Source organism: Cardiocondyla obscurior, linkage group LG19 (genome assembly GCF_019399895.1).
Source record: "Cardiocondyla obscurior isolate alpha-2009 linkage group LG19, Cobs3.1, whole genome shotgun sequence".
NCBI lineage: Eukaryota > Metazoa > Arthropoda > Insecta > Hymenoptera > Formicidae > Cardiocondyla > Cardiocondyla obscurior.
The window spans coordinates 2987783-3001962 of record NC_091882.1 but is presented as its reverse complement, the minus strand read 5'-3'; the positions used below and the strand labels follow the sequence as shown (position 1 = coordinate 3001962).

At 47.4% G+C, this 14180-nt stretch overlaps 1 protein-coding gene across 4 annotated transcripts in view; it reads right to left on the bottom strand.

The window, feature by feature from the left end:
- Positions 1 to 14180, bottom strand: part of LOC139110028 (zinc finger protein 608) — a 182266-nt gene that overhangs the window by 53794 nt on the left and 114292 nt on the right. For all 4 annotated transcript variants that reach the window (XM_070669532.1, XM_070669535.1, XM_070669534.1 and 1 more), the window contains one exon: positions 11651 to 14118. In XM_070669532.1, the coding sequence (XP_070525633.1) occupies positions 11651 to 13405 (1755 nt within the window). In that variant the 5' untranslated portion in view covers positions 13406 to 14118. The remainder of the gene's footprint in view (positions 1 to 11650; positions 14119 to 14180) is intronic.

Below are 14180 nucleotides of genomic sequence, written 5' to 3'. Positions count from 1 at the left end.
TTCTCGTATCAATTTTCTCGGAAAAGTACCGCGGGATAAGCTGCTTTAAAAGTTACGGTTTGCGTCAAAGGATTTTCAGGCCGGGAGAAGTTTAAATAATACAGCGATCCGGGGCCGCGTTTATATATACGCGCGACTCGTTACTTTATTATTTTCCGTTACCTAACACCCGACCGTTTTATTACATGTTTTTATACGGCAAACAAATGTGCCAGTTAATATCCCGTGAAACTCCTTGAAGAATAGTGCCGTAACGTTTGCCGAGCGAGTTAAGTATTATCTAACGTATTGTGAAATGCACACGTGACCGGCGTGCAGTATCGAGCACCGAGGAAGGTCTTCGGCGTGGACACGGCCGATTAGCGATCGTCTCCCTTCCAATGTTTCGAGCTGCGAAGCGCGACACAAAAGCGGCGATTAAGGCGACAAATGAGTAATTTCGCGTAGCTGCACGGGGCGCGGTCGTGTTTGCGTAAGAGACACGCATGACTAAGCCGGCTCGCGTGCTCGGATGTAACGAGCTTAACCGCGGATGACAGGGGGGGAGGGGGACCCTAAAACCTAGCCGTCGACGGACGGCGCGTACACGCGAGAAGGGTGGTTAAACCGATAAATTATTTCACCGTGTCCGTTGTGTGTATCGCCGAAGGCACCGGCCACACACGCCCGCGATCGTATATCATACGTCACAAGACGCTCAAAGAGCATCTCGCGGAGACCGACGAACGTCGCGGAACACGTCGTAAAGACCGAGTCTCCACGTGACCGCGAGATAAGACACTCTGCGCGATTTTCGAAAGGCAGAGAAAGAGATAAATCGCGTCGCGATTCGCCTTTTATCAGCCGGTGCTAGTTGACTTCACAGTCTATTAAAAATAAATTATTAATTAAGAATCGTCGCGCAATTCAAATCGGACTGGCCGTCGGAACGGCGGATAAATCTGGCCTGCCGGTTTCATCGGCGAACTGTAACATTTGTTTTCACGAGTCGTCGACGCTTTTTAAAAAGGCCGTGTGTCGCATTTGCTCGATCGAGCGCCGTAAAAGGCGCGGAATCCCGCGTGCCCGTCGCCATAAAATTAATCTCAGCCTCCGCCCTGTTCCTACGCTCGTTCATAATGCATGACGAGCGTCGTTTCGAGACACCCTATGCGCGCGGCCAGCATACAACTACCCCTCGGCTGTCTCACTTGCGGTCGTGGAACAGTCGTTTTATGTCCCTCGAAAAGAGTTCCCTACTCGAGGCCGTGTGTGCTTGTAGATTCGGTAGCGCCGTTCGTGCCTGCGGCACGAAGGGGCTGATAAATAAGTCAAATGAGTCGATTAATATTCAAACAGTTCCGAAAGAGCGAGCGAGAGAAAGAGAGAGACTCGACACGTTGGAGAACCACTCCGTCGGCCTCTTCCCCTTTTCCACCTTGTAATGGTAATCCACTGTTCTCGACAGAGCCCCGACGGCTTTACCGTTTCCCGTGCGACGTACTGGAGATAGACGTCTAGGACCTATCGAGGAAAGAATCGAGATTCACTCCTGTTTCTTTCGATCGAAAGCTCGGCCGGGCCCCCCTTATCGCGGAACGGTCAAATCTATTAGCGGCAAACGAGAGCGTCCTTAAATCAGTGTCGCTTTCGAATTTTTAGCTGAAAAAAAAAAAAACGGGAGCCTTACGTGACGGGCCGACAGGAAGTCCTCATTTATTTTCTTTAGACTAATAATTCGACTTTTAGGATCCGTAAACACGGGAGAAAGCGATCCCAAGTCGTTCCGTGTATTTTTCAAAGACCCAGATTTTATTGCGTAAACTGAAGTAAAAGAAGCTAAAAAAATATTTTTTTTTACTTCAGAAACAATTTTCATGCTCATTGTGCGGATTCTTTTTTTTTCTTTCTGTCTTTTTTTTCTTGGTAACGTTCTGTGATCATTCCCGTCGCATAAAAGCACAAAATCCACACTATAAATTTTATAACGCAATCTACAGCACGAATTGCGAGTTATAATTACACATTCGATCGCGGTGCGTCCCGCCTGCGATCGTCAAAAGTCGCAATCGAGATCTCAAAAGGAACAGCCGCCGAAAGAGAGGGGGGAGGGAAACGGCGGAAAAAAGAGCGGGGCTGAAAGCAAGTGGCGTTTTAATTACAACGGACGCTTAATTACCGCGATCGCTCATCATGAACCCTCCTCCTCGAGAAATTCGCGTATTATTCGGGCCCTCGGCTCCGGTGGGGAAAAGGAAGGGAATCGCCGATTTCCCTGTGGACACCCTTGACACCCTCGAAAACTCCTCACTGAATCCCTTGTACTTCAGCCCCTCGCTTCACCCTCGGCACACACACGCACGCAGGCGTCTACGCATACGCATGCACAAAGAACGCTCTCGGTCTCGCAGTCGTTCTCATGGCAGATTCCATTCTCTCGAAATCTCGCGCTCTCAATACACTCTCGCCCTCCCTCCCCTTGTAACCGGCAACGTCTCATCCCTTCGCGCCTGTTTGCGTACGTCTCTCACGGCGAACAAGGGGATGAAACGCAGTGGCGGCTTTAGACGGTAATCACGGGGACAGCTGCTTCGGGATGCATCACGCATAAGAATACCCGCAATGATTTTATGTAGCACGGATAAACGACGCGAACGTACAAGCTGTTATAATACCTCAAAGATAAATCTTTATATCATACATCGACATTAAAATTAATATCGCTGCCGATATCGCGCGAAATTCACATTAATATTAACGCAAATCTTTTATTTCTTTTTTTTTTAATCTTTTATTAATCTGCAAAATATGTATAAAAATACACGAATTTATTTCATGCACCGATTACTGAATATTATTAAAAAAAAGGAAAAAAAAAAACTAAATGCAAACGAACTAAATATAAAGAGATCACGATTTTTAAGCTTGCCTCCGGACGTGCAGATATCTGAAACTCTGTCCCTGGGCGAGTGTCTCTGTAAGTGGAATGGCACTCCGAGACTCTTTCTCTTTCGCCCTCATTTCTCCCTCTCGCTTCGTTCCTTCCTTTTGCACCATCGTATCTCCCGACCAACCCCCGCGTTTGTGTGCGAGCCGCTACGCTTGGGTGTGCATACGTGAGAGCGCCTTGCCTCGAGGGTGTGGCATCTACGGACTTTTCGACACGTCAAAGCTTCCTTTTTTTTTTTCCGCGTGCTTACGTCCGCGTTAAGTTAAGAGTAACCCGAGTCGTCCGAATTACCAACCCAGTCTACTTTGTTGCAAATTAATGCTTTGCAAAATGCTTTCCTATGTGTTACACTGAAACCCGTAGCTGCCACTTTTTATCTCCAAGTTCCGGAATTAACATACGCAAGCGTTATAAAATTTTTTTTCTCTTTATACTCTTTAAAAAAAAAAAAAGAAGAAAACAAAATTTTTTTTAATTATGTTTATTGTCTTTAATTCTTTGTTACAAAAAATATTTGTACAATATAATTGTCGTTCCTTTAGTTTTCTAATTTTGCACCTCGCGATTTAAACGATTGCCTCTTCTCCGTAAGCTTCAATCTCGGCGTTTCGAGAGACCCGGCGGCGCATTCTCCGAGACGTCGTGTCGATATCGTCGAAAGAGATCACCGGAGGGAGTCGACAAATTTATCCGAAAACGCGAAGTTACAGGCGAGATAGATGTATTCGAAATATCGAATGTGAATACCCGCGTCCGCCGTTGATATCGTCGGGGGCTGGCTGATGGAAGTTGCGGCTTTGCGGTGCGACGAGGGCGAAATCGCGTCGACCAGCCATAAAACCGTTCGTGAACGAGGGGTATCGTATATCGAAAATCGAGAATCGATACGTTGATGCCGCAGATAGAGGCATTGGGTAATAATACCGCGGCTTCTATCGCCGCGCCCGTCTTTAACTGCCCTTCCCGATCGTCGTTTAATAGCATTGCATCTTTGCAAAATAGTAAATCGAAATTAACATGTTATCAAGAAGAGCGAACAGAGGAGTGTCTAACGATAACGGGTAAATGTAATAAAACGATAGAGCGCAAATGATTACCTACAGCAAAAGCGGCGAAGAAAAAAATTATTAAACGTGCAAAAAAAAAAAAAATATATATATATCTAATATATATTTAAAAAGAAGAGAGAAAAAAAATGTACGACACGTTGAATTATGTATGACTGTCCACCGGTAAAGTAAAACGTTTTGCGTACAAGTACTTAAATAAACGATGTACGATTCACAGATTACGTGGTTTTCGCAAAAAAAAAGAAAAAAAAAAGACGTCGATTCAGAGAGCACTGGTTTTTCGCTCGCATTATCGCGCGAGCGACGTCGCGTGAAAGGGACGAGGGCCGGTGACCGAGAAAAAGGGCTAACGGGCGTTCGCTACGACTATGAAAGATCTTTTTAGGACGTCGTTCGGATGAAAGCGCATTTCTCTCTTTCCCTCGCTCATTCTCTCTCGCCGGCGTGTTTTATAACCCGCGCCGTAATTCTGAAACGGCATCGGGCGGACTTTCCTTCCGGCGTACGCGAAGTAAATTTTAAAGCCACCTCGGCGGCGGATGGTGGCAGCGCTAGGAAAAAAAAAAAACGGGGAGGAGGGAGGGGAATATTATCCACTAAGTGGAGATAATGTTCGCCGCGATGAGAAGAGCCGTGTTTTAAAATCCCGTTCATGGTTCTCGAATTTCACGAGTATGCTCGAAATCTTTCAGGGAAATACGTACGAGCGGGCGAACATTTCAGCATAATAACAATGAACGTTTTGCCTTATTATATCAGAAGAAAAATCTAAATGAAAGACCTAAAAAACAGGCCGCTACATGCGAAGAACAGCTATTGAACATAACATTTCTATAGATACGCCGTCTGAAATAACGTACGCGAAACGTAACCGTAGGTTTAATTGCAATCGAAAACATTGAGCTCATTATCTGAAACACGGCGTATGAAAATAGCGCGAAAGTAAACTGCTAAAATATCGGCTTTTTGTCCGTGTCAAGTACGTAACGAGGCAAAGCAAAGCGTGCTGCGGGGAAAAAAAAAAAAAGTGAATTGTATGTCATCGCGGAATCTTTTATTACAAATGGCAATCTCGAAAGTGTGTAAAACACAAAATTGACGAGTTTTCAAGCCTCAACGCAATTGAATTCCGTTAACAATTCGGTTATCCCATCGCATTGCATTAGTCGCTTTTGTTACCGTCGAGCGCATGCACGCGAAATGAGAGACAGAAAAACCCGCGCCGGGGGATCACTTTTGAAGAATCATTTTTGCGCAAACGAGAAGGGGGAGACGGGGAGAAACGGGGGCGAGCGTAGCGAAACGATTTCGCAATTCATCCCTGTTATTTATCCCCAAACGACCGCAAACGGTACCGATGATCGCGATTGGCCGGCTGCCAATCCCACTTTCGACGATGCATCTCGCATGTCGACGTCCTCGACTAGTAAGACAGTCAACTATAACGAGCGGGAAACGCAGTGACGACACGCGGTAACGAAATGGGGGGGTAACAGCCACCGGGGGGAGAGGGCGAGAGGGAGGGAAAACGAAAGGGCCTGAAGATGCGCGGAGGGCGCGGAGGGAAAAGGGCGAAAACGGAACGCGGAACGGCGCATCACCACGAGCGAAATCCGACGAGCTACCCTCGTCGGCGCTCGTGTTTGTCCGTGTATTCATCCGTGTACTCCCGGGGGCGGAGACCGCAGAGTATTGATTTCACCCCCCGTCCCTCCCTTTGCCCGTCGGCCACCCCTCGCGCCACCGTGCCCAGGCCGTTTGCACCCCCGTCGCCGCGCCTGCAACATTTCCCCACCAGCACAGAGTCGTAGGAGCAGCCACCAGCCCTCTCTCGCCATCCCTTTCTTGCTCGCTCTTTCTCTCCCGACCACCCCAATTTCACTCGAACCACTGGTGGTAGCGACGCTACCGATCAGGGCCGGGTCTAGAAGCAACAGAATCCACTTTATCTCCACATATTTGAACAAATATAATCGTCGAAACGACATATACATAATACTTCGTCGAAAGGGAAGAAAGAAAGAAAAAAAAAAAAGAGAAAAAAAACTCGACAAATGACTTTTATTCAGAATACTATGAAAAGAAAAATGCGAAACGACAAGATGTCTTTCTCCACACTTATAAGCTCCGAGATGCTATTTCTGTAGAAAGACATTTTTTCGATAATGCGCGGAAACTCGCAAAAAAGAATACTCTTCATTTTTTAAACGTATTTCTATTTTTATGGAAATGATAACTTTTTATTCAGAGAATGAAGACAATTTTTATACTTTTTAATTATATATAAAATATCTTGCCTCTTCTCCAAATAACCACGTGTTTCTTTCGCTCTTTATGCACGGAATGTAATTACAGTTAAAAATCTAAATTCTTAGCGTTGCTGTATTTAAATTCTTTAAACCTTTTTAAAATACGAGTAAATGGAAGTATAATATAAAATAAAAAATCAAATTATCGCTCGTGCAATTTTTAAAATAAACGAACCAAATATATCAAAATTTACAAGAGAGTAAAATTAAATTGAAAAAAAAAATATATAAAGACACAATTACGTAATATTCCATGCGAGAAAGAAACGAGCAAGGAAGTATTCGAACGAAATTCATATTTTCAACGGAGAATAAAGCCGCCCCGATAATTAAAAACCTCGCGGAATGTGAATTTAGCTTCTGTGTGCCGCGAGAGCTTAATGTATGCCGCTCTTTCCGAAAACAGAGCTCTCCAGTCATGCGATTCGTTTATCGGGGGTGGCAAAAGACCCAGAGCCGGCTCTGGGTGCACCAACACCGAGACATATCCCAGTGGAGCTCGCTTCTAGGGGCTCGTCGACCGTCACAGACGAAACCTTGCCCGACCGTTCGCCAACGAATCAACCTGGTGAGCCAGCCCCGCGAGAGCTGTTCGCGCGCGTGTGTACGTACCCCAGAGAAAGAGAGAAAGAGATAAAGAGAGAGAGAGAAAGAGAGTACGACAGAGAGAGTTTCGTCGGTTAGAGCGAGAAGGGTAACGCGGGAATGACTTGGGGGAAACTCGCGATGGAAAAGGAGGAAAGGCGAAAGCGCGGACGCGAAGATGGCACTCTGTGCAGGCTGCATCGACGTCGCGACGACCCCGCGAGGGTGGGGACGGACGCGAAGAAGGGTTGAACGCGGGTGGGTGACACCGTGCGGGAAATGGGTGTGTATCGCGGAGTAAATTTCGGGGCAAAAATGTGTTCCGGAGAGAATGTAATCTGTTTATTCCGCTGTTGCTTTTGTAGCAAACGTGAGTTGATGGGAGTGCGCGGATGTGGGAGGAACAAGAGAGAGAAAGAGAGACGAAGAGAGAGAGAGAAGTAGCTGACGTTTGCAAGCTCCGGTTCATTTAATTGGAAAACTCTCATACGTCCAATATTTGTAAGCAGTTTATGAGCACAGGGCAGGCGATGAATAATGCGGCGCGGGATAAACATTTGCAATACATGAAAAGGAAAAGGAGGAAGAGAAAAAGCGCGAGAGAGAGAGAGAAGCGCGATGCAAAAACCGATAATTCGATTGACCCGAAAGTTTATGACAATTAAAACTTGTGATTAATCACTCGGTCCTTTTTATCGACATATACTGACTCTTCATGGTGTAACTAGCGGAAACGTCAGACAATACGGTTTTTAATAGCATCTCGAATGAACATGAGGGTAATGAAACTTTTAATTAACTGCGCTTTTGCAGTAAACAATTTAAACTTTTGGTTTAACGAGTTTTATAATAAGGATTTATATAGACTAAAACGATTTTATCTAGTAGCAAATTTACCCTCCACATTAATTAAGCCCGCGGTATTAAAAGAGAAATTTAATGCCAATAATATCGAATTATCGTGCTTGGTATCGCGTGCAACATATTTGTATTATTTCGTCCTTTTCCTCTTTTTCTTTTTCATTCCAAACTAGATCGTTGTACCAACTATTAAGATACGCGTCCGTAAAAATATATCTTCTTAAAATTCTAATAAATGAGAAAGTACTTTACGGTAATTAATAAAAAAAAAAAATATTAATTTTGCTTCAATTAAACGTTAGAATAATATTCTCGCGCGAAACGAGTTTGAGAACCCCTAACTCTCTCTCTATACTAGGGATATAACGGATTATTCCCCTCGATGCATAGAGCAGTCGACGATGCCACTTTGCTCAGGCCACCATGCCATGTCCCTCGGCTTTCGCCCAACCTCCGCACCCGCTTCGACATCGATGAGCGTCAATTCCGAGTCGACGGGGGCGCGATCAAAAATATTTATCAAACGGCACGTCAAGCGGATCCTCCCCGCCCGTTAATCCGCGCCATTCATCGCGGCTCGATTAACCGCATGTCCGAATTATTAAAATCTATCGGCGCGAAATCGAATGAAATCGGTCATGCCCATGCACGATAATCCTTAATTTCTAATAATCCGAATTTATTCGCGGCTAATCTCTCGAGCTTGTCGACGACGAGCGCGATTTTGAGAGAACGGGAGACTTCAAAGGAATTTTTTTTTTCCTTTTTTTAATTCGATAATTAATTGTAAATTAAATCTTAAGCAGTCCGACGGCTGCAACGTCAAAGAAGAGCAAGGAATTAAGTTCGATCGCGATTCGAGAGCAATGCCTGGAAGTACCTATGACAAGTCGGAAAACAATAGACCGCGGGAATGTAGATTAAATATCGTTCGTTCGCGCGAGAATATACGTTCGTTAAATATTACCTCTCCCGGGATAGCGCGGCGATCATTAATAATACCGCCGGTAAATCGTGGCGTGCAAAAATAATGACACCGCTATTACAATAGAGAGCAGTCGTATCGACGTCACCCCGCCGAATCGGTCGGCGAATAATAGATGACGCGAGTCAATCGGCGGTGTATCGACGTGTCGGTATATACTTTCGAAAACTGCTTCGACAAAGCGACTGCCATGAACCGTGAATAGCGACGAGAGGACGCCAAGTGAAAATGCTCGCTGCAATCATCGCACAAAGAGCAGAAATAGTCCATGCCAATTTCTATCTTGGCTGAACTTTAAACCCGCGAGATCCGCGCGGATAAAAATAATAAAAAAAAAAGAGAAAAAAAAAAAAGAAAACTCCCATGTACCGCCTATTATGCTGACAAAGAGTGTATATTGATCGTAATCTGCTCGGTATTTGTCTCTAAAATCGATACGTGGAATTTGCATTTAAAATTACAGCCTGCAGAGTGCACGGTTTGCATATGTAAATAGATAAAAAAAAAAAAAAAAAGAGAGAGAGAGAGAGAATCACCCGGCAGTACGAGTACGCAAAAAGTGTTTATTATCATTTAACTGTGAAATGAGCGCTAAAGACGACTGCAAAAGTTGTTGTAAAAATATTTTTATCTTTTTTTTTTTTTTTTACTCTCGCGATTTAGCGCACAATTACATCTTCCCGCCTCGTCCTCCCTCGTCCATTTGGAAAATTGATATTCGCGGCGAGGCTGCAATTTGCTCGTGAGTGCGCAACTTTGTTGCCACGCGGCGAACTTTTTTTTTTTTCTCCCTCTCTTTTTGCGCCGTACAAAAGAACGCCATTACAGTTAGCCGGAATGCTTAACAGGTCGTACTATGACACGTTACGCCCAAGTGTCGCCGGAGTTTCCGCGCGGCGCGTTACGCGCGTACCTTCCCAATTTCGTTGCAGCCGGGGCCGAGCCCGCGGAGCGCATCTGCGACACGTACGCGAGTTGATTGACGCGCGCGAATACGTGTGCGACGTAACACGGCTCGGGAACAAGGTTGCGAACGAAGCACGTATGTACGACGTTGACGAGAGCGACGACGGTCCGATGTGTGCCAAGGCGAGAGATACACCGAGGTCCGTTGGAAAACGCGCGCGGATTTCACGACAGCGTCCTGTGTGCGCGCTGAAATAATTGCAACGACGGTGAATTCGTGAAATATTCCTTGCGGCACCCGCAGTCGACTTTTGCGTTTTCGCGAATTAAAAAAAGAAATTCTTTTTTTTTTCTTTTTTTAATTCCAAAAATACTTTGCTGAACGAGATCACGGTTAACATTCGCGCGTGAACCCGCTTGAATTAGAGAGACACCCGCTTTGACTGTGCATTTTAAATAACGTCCAGAAAATTGTATACATTAAAATAAATTAAAAAAAAAAAAAATTAAAAATGCGAGATTGAGAGAACGCTCGTGCGACTGGTCAAGTTAGAGATAAATCCAGTTCGAGGAGGGGAAAAAGAAAAAAAAAATTTGTCGCGCACGTTCAATAAGACGATCCGTCGCGCTCTCGCGGTGTCCAACCGACCGTAAAATGCGATAACGCCGCTAGATTTCTTGGAGGGAAAATAATGCACAACTTTTGATGGCTGCGGATCAAGGGGAACGAGGCGCGCGCCGAGACGAGATTTATTTATGGCGCTCCGGCGTATCTCGCAAACGATATTTTTCGCCTCGCGTTTATTTCCAGATATACATATGCGCCGCGAGCTCGCGGGGCTCGCGACAGAAACCAAAGTTCGTATTTTACAATAACGTTCCCCGTCGCGTTCGAGAAGCGGATTTATTTATTCGAGTGTCACGGCGATAGTCTGCCCCGACGTGAAATAAAACGGAAGCAAATACGTAAAGCGTGTCAATGCGATATCGATTCTTTGAAGTTTCTATTTGAATGGAAATAGAAAAATATTGCCCGCGCCTTCCCCATACTTTCATTAATATATTTTCCGTTTCGCTTTCGAGCATGTATGAAACGAGAAGAAATATCCAAACTCAAATTCAATCTAAATTACAAATTTACTTCTGTTGCAAGTAATTTTTTCTTTTTTTATTTTTGTATTTATTGAAAACAGAAATGCATGTTTGCGCATTTTATAAAATCACGCATCGTATTTTTTGAAAAATATTCTTGCTGTAAAAAAAAAAAAAAAGAAAAACAAAAAATGTATATTTTTTTACTCGCGCTTTGAATTATTCATTTTCATGGTAAAGTTTATCTTGTTTATTATCTATTGTTTTACCGACGCATGTCGTGCGCGTCTGTAATGAGTCGTTTTGAGTACATTTTTCTTCTCGTAATGGCCCGGTATCTTTCCTCGGATGCAAAACTTATTCCGATGTAAGCAACGGAACGCAGTATTGAAGCATGCACGCGCGCATACATCACGCGAGACTATCGTTCGGTCGCGGTTCGTTCGCGCTTCACGCATATGAACTTATGTAATTGATTTCGTGCCGGCTCTCATCTTGCCGCGAGCGAGTTAGGTGCGTACGAACGTTACGCGTCGCCGCCGATGAAACGAAGATATCGATCAGAAAGGGGACTGCCTCGAGGCTCGTGGCGACTAACGAGCTGCCGGAAATCAACATTACATATCCGGCCGGGAAGCGTCGTGATAGAGAAGAAAAAAAAAAAAAAAAAACTCACGTTTCCCAGTTTGCACGCGCAACTTGGTGCGGAAAAGGAAATCCGTAAACTTTAATTCAACTAGTCCTTTCTCCGAGGAAGAAGAAAAATGAATTGCAGACGTTCGAGTTATTTTTAGACCGCGGTTCCGCCGACAAGAGACGTTTTATAATTGAGAACGCGATGCGACGATTGTCACCGAACGATGAAAATAGAGAAACAGCTAGAGTGGTAATAAAAAAGTGGTAAGGGACTCACCTTTGGTTCCGTCTTCATCTTTTTCGCTGGCGGAGGACTAGCGGCAGTGTCCATTGCCTCCTCGGCGGGGGTGGTGAGCGGGGGAGCCGGGACTGCGGCAACCTTGGTCTGTTCCGGTTTGGCCGGCGCGCCGGCCGCCGTGGCGCTCGCCGGACTCGGCGGCGGACAAGGCGCCGCCGCGCTGGTCGCGGGTGGCCCAGGACCCTGCGACACGGAGAAACCTGTCCTCGAACTGGGCGGTGGTCCCTGGGTTTGCTGCGGCGCCGTGGCGGCCAGCGTCGGGCCCTGAGACTGCGTCGCGCCGCCGGCTGAGTTCTGGCCCTGCGGCGCCGGCCGCGCGGTACCGTTCATCTCCGGTTTGGTTTGCTGAGGTGTGTGATTGCTCTGTGGTTTGTCGTGTTTGTCTCGCGCTTTATCGCGACGGTGACCGCTCGATCCGCGTTTGGAACCGGCGGTGGAGGAAGGCGCGGCACCGGTGCCGGCCGCCGAAGCCGGCGAGTGGCTCGGCTTGGACTTGTTCGAGGAGGACGACTGACCGCCGCCGCCAGCCGCGCCGCATTCCGAGTTCTGCGAGTTCTGGGCGACCGCGGCCGACGCGGAGGCCGAGCTTACGGCCGAGGACGAGGATGTCGAAGACGCGGCGGTGCCGTTGTTCGAGTCCTGGGATGAGGCGGTACCGTTTATCTCGTTCGACTTGACGATTTCGTGTTTGGCCTCGCTGGTCTTCGTGCCGGGCTTCGTCCGTTTGATCTTCATCTTGAGGCCCTTGTCGACGGTGGCCGAGTGTTCAACGGCCATCTTGCCGGGATTACCGGGGTTACCGTGGACGGCGTTTACGCCGCTCACGTTCACGCCCGACGCTTGCTTGTTATTGGGACCGGTGACTACAGACGCGGTGCCGTTCGTGTTACCAGCGCCGTTCGCGCTGCCGGTGCCGTTTGCGCTGCCGCCGCTTCCGGGGCTATTTGAGCGCGCCGACGAGTTTACGCCGCAGGAAGAGGAGGACGATGAAGATGAGGATGACGAAGAGGACGACGACAACGACGACGAGGACGAAGAAGATTGACTACTGGCGTTCGTGCCAGTCGACGGGACGGACGAGGACGAGGAGTTTGAGTTGAGACCACTCGCTGAGTTCTGTAACTGATGATGATTCGCGTTATTCGGTGCCGATGCTGCCGAGGCAGGCGTAGAAGCCATGCCTGTCCCCGAGCTCAATTTCTCGTCCCTCGTCTTCTCAATGTCCGCATCAAGATCGATTATCAGGTCACCTATGCCAATGTCCCATTCGTTGTCGTCGTACTCGAAGTTATTGGTCGCATTCGTCGCGGCCGGATCCAGTTCACCGGCGTTAGCAGCCACTGTGCTTGCTTTACTCGACTCACGCTGCTGACCCGATGACGACGACGACGACGACGACGACGACGACGACGACAATGACGACTTGTCCCGACCCTGATGGTGATGATGATGATGATGATGGTGGTGATGATGGTGATGGTGATGGTGACGATGATCGCGATGCTCCCTGCCGACCAGCGCTCTCTCTTGCCTCCTCGACTGACCACCGTTCGCGTTGCTGTTACTTAAGCCGTTGTTGCTGCTGCTACCGTTGCTGGTATTGCCGTTGCTGCCGTTACCACCAATGTTACTACTACCGCTATTACTACTACTAATACCACCACCACCGATACACGGAGATGGTCCTTTACGGTTTACGTTAGGGAGGCGACCGCCTAGTGGCGTGGTCGCCATGCCCTTGGAAACGTTTCCCCGGCGCCCGCCAGCCTGGTCACCGACTGCCCGCCGTTTCTCACTTTAGATACCAAGTAGTAGTAGTGGTAGCGCGCGTGAATGCACGCGTTATCATTACCCCGACCACCGCCCGCGAGACGCGCCTCGTCCATCGAACACATCACTCACTCTCTCGCTTCTACTCTCGCTCGACGTAATTCGCGATATATCCGGCCGTCGTATCTCTCTTCTCTTCCCTTCCTCCTCTTTCTCTCAATATATTTCTCTCTTTATCCCTCGGTTATCGTGTGTGCACCGTATCCACCTTGATTTTCTCCTCACCGCACTTGGCTCCCTGTCGTTAATTCTTACTTCACGTAGACGGGAGACGCGTAACCCGATATACCTCTCACCACTTCTTCACCGACGACGCACTGATCCCCCGGCACAACACCACGATCACAGCCACTAAACCCCCCTTCTTTGATCACGAACACACCATCCGACACCACTCGCGATTACTTCCAACGTCGTCTGAAATCTCGGCGACCATCCGCGCTCTCGGAATCCTGAGACACCCCGAGGATGGTGGGCTCCTCCACCTGTCTCCGACTTGTCGCGAGTTAAGCCATGTCCCCGGAAGCAATCCTCCCAGTCGGCGTCAGCCTAATGTGCGGCTCTTCCCTTCGATTTCCCGACGGAACCGCGCCTCGGCTGATCGACGTGCTTCCGATCTGTAACACACAAGTGATTCCCAATCATGTCATAGGCGTTAAACGTGTAACGATTAATTTAT